General features: G+C 29.5%; 1 protein-coding gene across 2 annotated transcripts in view; it reads right to left on the minus strand.

Moving 5' to 3' along the window:
- Positions 1-2,480: 2,480 nt before the first annotated feature.
- Positions 2,481-11,975, minus strand: part of Abd-B (Homeobox protein abdominal B) — a 67,543-nt gene continuing 58,048 nt past the window's right edge. For both annotated transcript variants that reach the window (XM_073958739.1, XM_073958738.1), the window contains 4 exons: positions 8,586-8,800; positions 7,344-7,548; positions 3,156-3,370; positions 2,481-3,089 (listed from right to left, as the gene is read on the minus strand). In XM_073958739.1, coding sequence (XP_073814840.1) covers positions 2,898-3,089; positions 3,156-3,370; positions 7,344-7,548; positions 8,586-8,800 — 827 coding nt within the window. In that variant the 3' untranslated portion in view covers positions 2,481-2,897. The remainder of the gene's footprint in view (positions 3,090-3,155; positions 3,371-7,343; positions 7,549-8,585; positions 8,801-11,975) is intronic.

Below are 11,975 nucleotides of genomic sequence, written 5' to 3' on the forward strand. Positions count from 1 at the left end.
AGCTATTTATTGATGAGATGAGAATTATTTAATAGAAATTGGGTTTTTTTTTATAAATGTATAATTCACAATAAACAAATTAAGGCTAGAAATTACAAAAAGAAATAATAACACAAGAAATTACAAAGAAAAATAAACTTAAGAAATTTATAACTAAAAGCAAAAAATAGCAACTCATTTACAATAACAAAATTCATTAATACATTGTTGTTTTTTCTTTTGTTTTATTTTCTTCTAGACATGCTAATTACAAAACAAAAATAAATTGTTTTTTTCTAATATTATTAAAATTAAATTATATTTTTCTTTAATTACAAATATTACTTTTTAAGATTTTATTATTAATGTTAGGTTAAGTAGAGAATAAGTTTATGTATGATTAGAAGTTATGATCTAATGAATTAAGTATGTTCTTGTTGTTATAGTATTTAATTTGGGGTTTTTTAATATTTTTAACAATCACTATATATGAATATATAATGAAAATAAAAAATATTTAATGCTATGCTGGGACTTTTTTTCAGTGTTTTATTTTTACTTTCAAGGGATTTTTTGTTTCATTTTTATTTATTTTTCAGTTTGTTTGTATTTTTCTTTTATTTAAGCCATTTATAGAGTAAACAGACACACATCAATTAATTTGTTATTGTTGATTTGATTTTGTAGCTAAATCTAAAATATTGTTCTTCTTTTAAATGAATATTGGCTTGATTTTTTTAATGACATACACCATGTTTTGAAATATTATTTTGTTTTGTTTATAATTTGTTTTTGTATTTATTATATTAAAGCATATTTTATTTTTATGTAGAAATTTTTACAATTGTTTTTATTTTGAATTTTTTGTAAATTTAATTTTAGTTATGTACAAGAACTTTTTTCTTTGAGAATTTTGTAACCATTGATTTCAAAAGATGGAGATTCAGTTTAAATAAAGTTGAAATGAAATTTTTAAATTTCCTTAATAAACACAACCGTTTTTTTTTTTAATTTCTGAAAACAAAGTAAAATTTTCCAGGGGAAAAGCGGTGTTGGTGTGGCACCGGGGATACTGATGGGACAAAGAAAGGCCAAAGCCTGGTAGTACTGCGTTTACAAATAACCTCTAATTGCTTGACACATTTGCCTAAAACCCTAAAAATTCAAATTGAAAAAATGTCTACACCTCGAGTGTGTGAAAACTAAAACTCTAACCAAATCGGTCTCAGATAAAATATCTGACCCCATTTACAATAAACCACAAATGACTTACTTGGTTCAAACCCAAAACTATTTCCAATGAAAAATGATTTGTTTACCCTTAAGTGTGTGAAATTTGCAATTTCAGTCAAATCGGGGTTACAAATATGTTTAAAATTTCTAATTCCTGGCAATGAACTTGGAAGTTAATATCAAAACAGGTGACTTTCTATAAAATTTCGGAAGAGAACAGGTTGAAGAAATGGGATTCATTTGATGACATTCGACACCAAAGTGTACACAAACAGCTAAGGAGTTAGATATGCATAATTTAGGGAAAATAAACATTTGCTCAGTGTGTTTTCACATGTGGGACTTATGGACAATGAAAAAGCAGACAAAGTAGCCGGAGCATGATTTTTGGAATAGTTCCTGGGAAGTCGGTTTCAGAAGGCATTCCTCGAAACGAAACTGGCTGCAGTTAAAAAGGACATCCTGATGTAAAATCTAAACCAAACATTGTCCTATTGGGATCCATCTCAAAATATGATATTTAACTAATTTCAAACTACAAAGTCAATACTATGATCACTGAAGACCTAAACTTCTACATCTATTCCTCAAGGCTGTGTGTATCGAGTACTAATATTTATTTTGACAAATCAGGTGAAGGGGTTACAACATTTTAACATTATGGATGGATATTTTGCAAATAAAGTGTTAAAGAGTACAAATGTGCCTAGAAAATTTCCCCAATAGTACAAATATTTCGATATTTGAAATCTAATCACCTAATAATTTAAACCTCAAAATTGTGATTTATAAAGAAAATTTAAAATTTCTTTTTGCAATTTTTCGAAAAAAAAAAACTGTGCATAAAATTGTCAATTTATTTTTGTGAACTAATATTATGTGTCTGTTCTAGTCTATTTTATCGTCAAATATTTAATTATTTACGGCTATAGTTTATGTTTGAAACCAAAATAAAACAAATCTAAAAATTCTTAATATGATGTTCTTCATACAAAGCGAACGTAAGGATATTTTAGCCAAATATTTAGGTTAATTTGCACATTTAAGAATTTTCAGAAATGCTTCGGTGTAGTTGATAATGTAATGAAATAGGGTGGGAGGGAGGGAGTATGTCTGTAGAAAACAAAAAAATTCAAATGAGATACAATGCAAAAAAGACTGTATTAACTATTTATAGAATTCTACTTATGTATGTTATAGACAAAATTTAAGTATGTTTTTTTTTACTTCTTCTTCATTTTCACTTTTTTCTTTATGTATAAATGTTATTTGTTGTGTCTATGTTTAGATTAAATTCTATATTCATGCCTTATGTTCGTTTATTCACACACACGCCCAACCGCATTCACATATATACAGATTTTGAAATTCCCCTTTTATCTTTTCACATGTTCAAATTTTAATGAGGGAATGTCTGTGGTATGCACTCAGGGTATTGGTGGTGTGAATTGAATTGAACTGGTAGCCGACTGTTTTGATCAGCAGCAGTGTCTGACATTGAGTACTCATGGGATATTTTGTTGTTGTTGTTTTCTTTATATATTTTTAATTATCCGTTTTTTTGTTTTCTTTCCATAATTTTGCTTATTACCTCACTGATATTCTGTCATAGTTTCGGTTTTAATATTGGCTAAATGTTAGTAAGTTGGAAATCCCATGGTGCCAGCACTGCTGTTATCCAAAGGTCACTGATGCATTTTGGTGGCATGATGGCCCATGCTCAAACCCAAACCCAAATGATGATTATTGTGTAGCTGTTGTGGTGCCTGACTGTGATTGTGATTGGAATTTGAACTATTGTTGCTGCTTTGTTGATTTGTTTGACGCTGGGAATTCTTTTTGTTTTTCATGCGGCGATTTTGGAACCAAATCTTGACCTGTAGGAAAAATTAATATACATTAATAAATATATCAGTTATTTCAATTTCAAAATTTTAACTTACTTGTCTTTCAGTTAGATTTAAATTTCTGGCCAATTCCCAACGTTTCTGTTTGGAGACATAAGCATTGTACAAGAATTCCTTTTCCAGTTCCAGTGTTTGGAATTTGGAATAGGGCTTACGCTTTTTCCTTACCGACACTTGGCCGGTCCATTCATGCAAAGCATTATTGGGTGTACATGGTCCAACGGCGCCCACAGATAAGCCACCTGAACCACCTGAAAAAAAAATACGAAACAAACACAAAACCATTATTAAATTGTGTTCAAAATTTGTTTTTTTTTCTTGGCCAAAAGCCAATGGTGTATAATAGTGACATTTATATTTATTGCCAATGTTTGTAGCAAAAATCCGCATATATATATTTCTTTTTATTTTGGGGTCCACCCATAAAATGTGTTTTTAGTAGACCTCATTTAAAATACATTATTTGAAATTGAATAAATTTAGAAAATTTCGAAATCTCACAGAATTTATAACATTTAAAAATGACACATGTTATGGGGTGTTAAGGTGAAATACATACATTTAAACGCACACAAACACATATTTTAACCAATGCAAATAGCCACTAACCGGAAATATGCAAAAATCCTCAAGATGTTGATGGAATTTTTTTTAGTTTTTTTTTTCAAAATATTTGATTCATATAGGTGTGGTATTCCCACTCAATTTGTATTTTTGCCTGTTTTTCGAAATTTATTTAATTTATAGGTTGTGTTTTGTTGAAAAATAGTTTCTACGCTTGGCATTGGCTGTTTAAAATCTAAAGATATGCAAATGCAAACACATTTTTTTATTAAATATTGTGAAAAATTTCAATTCGAAATATCCATCAACGAAAAATTATCATAGCGCATCTGTGTTATTTTGTTTAAAAATAAGGAACGTATTGAATTCTCAAAAAAACTCCTTACAATGTACAGTTCTGTTCATTTCAGTTGATGCTTATGAACGCTATAGATCAGTGAATTAATTTCATTAGTTCATTGGTTCCAAACTCCGCCCTTTCACTTTCTTTTGGTTTCCTTTGTTCCAAATAGTTCCGAGATCGAAATAGTTCAATGAATATTCCTCTTTTATCGTTCTTTTTATTACCAAAATTTTGGTGAATAAATTGACATAAACAAATTTACAAAAAAATATTTATTTAACAATGTGAAGCCCTAAACACATCCAACGTTTGAGTAAAGTTTTGTGTCATTTCTTGTAGAAGAACAATGAAAAAGTTAAACTTGGCAGCACTTTGTCTTTTATTCATCTACAAGAAATGACACAAAACTTTTCTCAAACGTTGGACATGGTAGAACAAATACAAGGTAGAGTTAATACTACAACAAATACAACTCGAACAACAACCACAAAGGAATTTGTTTTTGTTTGTAACGTTACTGCCAGTTGTATTTGTAAACAAAACAAGGAAATGTCTTTAAATTATTGGAATTTAAAAAACTAATAATTTTTCACATTTGGTTGAATATTTTGGAAAACATGAATGAAAATTCGTTACATTTTCAATTTTTATGGTTCCACATCATTCCACTAAATGCATAAATTCTCGCAGAAAGTAGAATTCTTGCAGAAAAGTTTGGGGTCGCTGGAAATTCATAGAAAAAGGAGAAGCTGTTTCAATGTTTTGTTTTAGAAATCAAAGAAGCACATGTTTATTAGGGCTTTATTTTTTTAAATTTTAACAAAATACCTCACATATTAACAAACGTTGTATCGCCTCTACAAGCGGTGATTTACTGCGCGGCTTATCGTTCGAACTTGGAGGAGATTACATATCATTGATATGAAGAAGTCTTTCTGGGAAATGGTTTTTTCCGAATGATATATATTTTTTCCCAAAAAATATATGTCCCTAATGTACATCGAAATAGAAATAAATGTATAAAATGTCATATGAAATTTGACACTAACACTACAACCCAGTTCAGTCAGCTGGGTATTGCAGCTACCTTTTCTTGTTCTACCATGAACGTTGGATGTGTTTTCAGCTTGACAGTAACTGAATAATGAACGAAACGAACGAGAATGATCGATGTGAGTGTGGAATTAAAGAAAGAAGATAGACTATATTGATGAAAGGAGCTATATGAACGCAACAGCAGTATATTGTTCCAATAGTTCCTTATACGGAATAGTTCCTTGGAACTAGGTCGTTCCGGAAATACACAACTCTAACAAAATCTGGCATTTTATGACCGAACTAGTCATAAAAAATGCTTGAATTAAGTCGGATGTGTTACTTCAATTAGCTCATTTACTTGGAGTTTTTTTGAATCGGTAAAAATCTACGGAGCTTCCGGTGGTCCATATTTTAATAATTTGATTGATTACGTTTTTCGTACAAACATTCACCATTTCATTAAAGACTAATCGAATATCTGATTCTTGCATTCGTTATTGACGCCATTTGGGAGGAAGAATGGCTTCGTTTGACTGATATCCTCATGTTGCTAATTTCAGTGAATCATTGTATTGAACCAGAGAACATAGTGAGCTACACAACATTATTTTATTACTACACAACATTAGTTACAAATGCAAATTGTTTAAGAAGTCACCACCTTCCAATGGGAGTTAAGGAGGAGTATAGGTTATTTAGGTCTAATATTACGAAAGAGTGTTAGCTCTGGGAATATATTGAAACCCACACTTTAGAAATATCGATTAGAAAATATTTTTAATTGAAAATATATTTATTCTGGGCAATAATTGGTCTGTTCCAGAACTGCTAAAATCTATGAATTAATAATTTTTTGATAACATAAAGGAAAAATTGTTATCGTAGTAAAATTTTATATATTCTTGCGGCTTCTGGGACAGAGCAAAAATTAAATTTTTAAAATAACAAACAGATCTTGAATTTATTTGATTAGCATTTCCCGCAGGGTAATTTATTGCATTAAAAAAATCGATATATTTCCTCTCATGGGATTTAGTTGATCTAACATTAGGTAATTTTGAAAAATATTAAGATCTGCGTTATAATTTCTGATACAAGAAATATAACCGCAATACTTTTAATTTAAAAAAATATTGGATTAAATTGGTTAGATTTTCCTGCAGTGTATTTTATCGCAATAAAATTCCCAATACGGAATTTTATGGTGGTAACAAGGTGATCATAACTTTGGATATGATAAAAATTAGCTCTTAATATTCGCACAACTTAGAGTTGTTACTTAGCTCACATTCAAAAAGTTTTTCAGTACTCGCAACTAACAAAATTTTCGATGCAATTGGTTAGTTTTTCCTACAGGGTAATTACTTCAATAAAAATAATCGAAATTTTTCCTCTGATGGGATCTTAGTGTTCTAATCTTAGGGTATTTTGAAACAAAAATATTTGTACTAAAGTTTTTGTTTTATTGAAATCTTTGAAAATTTTTCTAGTCTATGAACCACATGTTTTTTTGCATTTTATTACCGCCAATATCGGCTACTGTACAATTTATTTTAACAAAACGTTACGAGTCACGAAACATGTAACTTTAATTTATTTATTACGTTAAGTATAAATCATAAAACTGAACGGAAATTAAATTAAATAATAACGCTATAAAAAAATATACATTGCAATTGTCTTTATAGGCGGTTAAATCAAAATGCTCATAAAAGTGCATACAAAAATGAAATATATTGCAAACATGACATTACTCTGGCGCAAACATATTTCACCTGTTACGCGGAGTAGTACATAGTTAGTTTGAACAACTTTTTGTAAGTCAGTTGTTTTCAAGTCTTAATCTCCATTATTAAAAAACTAAAACGTTTAATATAAAATAATTCTTAGGTGAGCTTTGAAATTCCCTTTCGTTGTGATTTAAATATTCCGCACTATTCACTTTTTCCCCTTTTTGATTGTGATTTTCTAAGGTTCACAACATTCCCCCCTTGAAACACTTTTTGTTACAACAATCATCCAACCACTAAACACACAACTCAAAAATTTTCCTCTCTTTGGTATGCTTCATTCATTCATTCGTTGCTGTATTTTAAATCAATTACTTAAATTAATGCCAAAGCTACCTTCACCCAAACCCAGTTACTATTATTACCTTGGCCTTAAGGATGTCTGGTGTGTTCGTATATCTTATGTATGTTTGTAACTGTGTAAATTCATTTCTATATTCAACTAAAATGATATATGCACATTGTTTTTTCTGTTTGTTTTTTATTTACCTGTACTTGAGTATGCTTCACTTGGATACGCTCGTAAACCACTAGGTGATGAATAGGTTGGCGTTTCATAGCTGGACTGAGATGTGCCCTCAACCGATTGTCTGGCTGCAGCAGCTGCACTTACACTGGCATGACGATCATCACTGGCGCTCATATATGCTGCAGCAGCAGCGGAAGTAGGCTGTTCACGGTAATTCCAGTAAGGCTGCAATTGTGGAAAAAAAAGCACACTTATAATTAATATTTGTATGGGAAAGATATATAATTATTTAAAGTAAAACAAATTCGCGGAATTTTATTTATTAGGTGATGCAAAGCAAAATTGACTAACTAACAAAATTAAAATTTTTATCAGTTTAGAACTTGAAAAAAATATTTAATATTATAATATATAGGGAAAATATAGTTAGAAATCCATAGTTAAAAACAATCATTAGTTCAAAATAACAGTAAGCCATTAAAATTGTGGTAGCTACATGACATTTATTAATACATTACATGGTAATGCCAATTTTCGTTTTGTTTCAATTTTCTAATATTTGTAATTGCATTGTAATACTTTTCTAAGATTGATATTAGGGTTATGACTTTTTTACAACCCTGTATCCCTTTATTATATTTTTATGAGTTTTTACCTAAGAATACATAAAATCTAAATTATAAAGTGATTCGATAAAAAAGCTTCCGCACAAAAAGCTTTTAAAGTTTTGATTTCTCAGAATTTTTGAAAATATTTTGAAGTCACTGTAAGCAGGTATTTAACTGAAAACAAGGCATAGGGGCACACGACATTTTGTTTGTTTCTCACTAATTTTATCATCGTATTATATATTATTTTATATTACATATAACATTATTTCATATATCATAAACATTAAAAGTAGTTTGCGCGTGACCTTTTTTAATATTTAAATGGAATAACGGTTATTTTAGTCGTTAATAGGCAAAATGTCATTCATTCGTGTAATAGGAAATAATTTTTTGAAAAAAAAAATGTCCATTTCATAAAATTTTTTCAAAGTTGTTTGTGCGGAACCTTTTTTATAATAAAATGGAATGAATGTAATTTTAGGCAATAATAGGCAAAAGTTCATTCATTCTCACTACAGGAAATCATATTTGAGAAAAAATTTCAAAAAGTCATAACCCTAATTTACATATTGCTCTGTAATATTTGTAATGCGCATTCATTTATATATTATTTTATATTTTTTTATAAAAAAAACTTAATTTTTTATTTACCTGAAATTGCGTTTCTGGATAACCATAAAATACAGGCTTACGATCTCTTTCTAAATAATATTGCGATGCATGATGATATTGGGCCGAGCTAAAGCCATCGCTTTCATACGGCCATGCCGGATGAGGATGCCGTTTAACGGCTGCACTGGCTGCATCGGCCTCAAAACCTGGCCGTATCGCGGGTATATGCAATGGAGCTAATGAGAGGGACATATCTGGAAAAATAATTAAAAATAAATATAGAAATTATTAACAGATGCATAATTGTAATAAATATTATGAATACATATTTAAAGGGGTATAATGTATAATGGATTTCTAAAATCTATCTATACATATATGTCAGATTTTTTTTTTAATACAATAATCAATAACATTGAAATGAATTGAATTTATTAAAATAACCAATATTTTTACTTCTGGTGGGAACTAGATGAACTAATCTTTCGAAGAAAATATCAGGAACATTTTCTGATGTAAGGAATATCTTATTAACAAATTATAAGGTACTTTGTTGAACTAAAATAAATAAAAAACACTTTTCTTGTGATGGGATCTCGGTGTTCCAAACATAGGTAATTTAGTAAAATATTAGGAATATTCTGCAAATATCTGTGTTAAAATTTCTTATACGAAAATGTATTGTATTAGATGAAAATAAGTCTGTATTTCTCTCAATTTGCTTTTCCTGGAGGGTACTTTATTATGTACACTGAAATAATAAATATTTTTCTTCTGCCCAGATTAAAGGGATCTAATCTTAGGTAATTTAAAAATAATAATAATAATATTCCCCAATATCTGTATTAAAAGTTCCATAGTCAAAAATATTTTTATAAAAAATAAAAAATCTGTAATTCTATTCATTAGCTTTTCCTGCAGGGTACTTTATAGCATTGAGATAATCGATATGATTCTTCTGATGTGATCTAGGTGATATAATCTGAGATAATTTATAAGAAAATGTAATGTAAGAGATGTTAGAAATATTATGACAAATGTTTTTTTATTATAAAAATGTAGGATTCAATAGGTTAACTTTTAAGGTCTCGACACATAGGAAGCATGGCATTCTTGCTTAAGTCATATCTGGTAAATGACTAAAGACCAAGTTCGACCTAATTCAAATGTGATTCTGAAATCTTTTTACTAGGTCGAACTTGGTCTTTAGTCTTTTCTTGCTTCTTATGTGTCGAGGCCTTTACTGCATTCAAATAATCAATATTGTTCTTCTGATTGGATGTAAGTGATATTCTAATCATAGGTAAGCTAGATAAATTATAGGAATGTTGTCCAACATTTATGTTATATCTGATGTCAAAAATATTAGGAGGAATGTTTTTTTTTTGCAACAAAAAATCTTGGATTCAGTTAATTAGCTTTTCCTGCAGGGTACTTCATTGCATTAAAATAATCAACAGTTTTCATTCGGATGGATTTTAGTGATCTAATCTTAGGCAATTTAGAAAACAATATTAGGAATATCCGACTATGTCTGTGTTATAATTTTTGTCAGAAAAATTAGAGCGAAAGTTGTTTTTTTTTTAATTTTGGATTCAATTGATTAACTTTTCGTTCAAGGTGCAGTATTGCCTAGAAAAACCAAATGTATCGTCTAATGAAATCTAAGTGATTTAATCTTGACAAATCGGAATCTTAAGAGTTTTTTCTCTCTGCTTATGGAAGACATAACTTTCCATTTTACATTACACAAATAAGACTTTTGATTTTTTTCCGAACATCCCAGAAGGATCAAGGGGAGATGACTTTCACATCAAAGTGTATTGCCGGCTCTAAGTTCAGATCACTAATATTGGTACTACGGAAGCCACTCTTTTACAGCGGTGGCATGTCCGATATGCAACTAGAAGATCGTGAGTCAATTTTTGTCGTTGGTTCTACTTCTAAGCAAAATACCAGGCTCATGTTCTAAACATTCTAGCTATCATAGTCAGTTGCAACATGACAATAACAATAAAGTCCTATATTATTAAGCCAAAACTATTATCGGATTTCGCCGAAAATGTGATTTCGGGATTTCCAACCACAACCTTTAGCAAGTGAATTATGATATGAGTCAGCAAACACACAACAAATCAGGTTGTTTATTTGTAATCCTAGTCCGGGGAATCAGCTTAAGCACATCCAGCCATCACTCAACAAAAAATATTTTTTTTTTTATTTTTGTATCAGAATTGCCCACAGATGATCGGAGTAGAAGTTTAAATAGAAAAGGCTATATTTTTGAAACGATGTCATCTGTAACCAACAAGTTTAAGTTCTGCAAGAATCTACTAATTCCGGAAATTATACTTTTTTATTTATATTTTATAAATTTGAAAACTTTTGCCAAGTTTTTGTGTACGGAAACACACACAAGAATTATTCGAAATTTCAAAATTAAACATTGGTTTAATATTTTGGTTATATACCTTGCCAGTTTTTTCTTTAATTGAAGATGAGCTTTTTCTAAGTTTGATTATCCTAAACTGAAGAAGTTCTGTTCAAATTTAAAGTTTCTTCGAAAACTGATATCAAAAAAACATATATGAAAGTCGCAGGTAATATTTTATTCTGCGGTTTTGAATTCTTCCCAAAAAGTTCTTCGAACACTGAAATGTGTAATCTTTGGTTCGTTTCATAAATTTCTATGCTCTTTTTGGTTTTAAACCCAAAACATTCAATTAATGTTCGGTTTCTCTAAGACGTTTCGAATTCGTTCGAAATACTACCAAAATCTTGTTATTATAGAATAAAAATGATTTTAACAGTTTTCAAAAAAAAATTTTTAATTCGAATCGTTTCAGTGAAATACACCATAATTTTGGTAGTAGTTCAATTTGAGTTCGAATCGTCTTAGTGAAACAGGCCACGACATTTTAAGAGTTATAATGGAGAATTACTCAAATTCTGGCTGGAACATACGGGTCTTTTTTTCTAATCTTATTAAAATGTATATCCTAAAATTAATTTCGATCGATGTATCTTAGGATAATATAGGTAAAAATATTTAAATCCTTTAGACTTGATTTTATTTCTAAAATTAGATCATTTCATTATTTAATATGAACTCTTGGCTTTCCGATCCCTAGAATTAATTTTTTCAAAACAATTTTTCAGTATACTTTCCCTCCCATAGAAGTTCGTTCCAATTGACCAACTAAATATTTTATAATTTTTTACAATTTCAAATTTCTTGGTACTCGTTCTGTCTTTAAAATAATGAAATAATACCCTTATGGACCCTGAGGAGTAGTACCTCAATTTTCATAACTGTTGTGGATACCCCAAAAAGAACTTCAGAATAGTTGTGTGATGAACATTAACACCTCACTCAATAGACAAAGTACACCTGAACACCTTCAAAGATTCCAAAATAAAAACCCAATC

This window comes from Musca autumnalis, unplaced genomic scaffold, assembly GCF_047663935.1.
Source record: "Musca autumnalis isolate F117 unplaced genomic scaffold, ASM4766393v1 scaffold_1, whole genome shotgun sequence".
Taxonomy (NCBI): Eukaryota; Metazoa; Arthropoda; class Insecta; order Diptera; family Muscidae; genus Musca; species Musca autumnalis.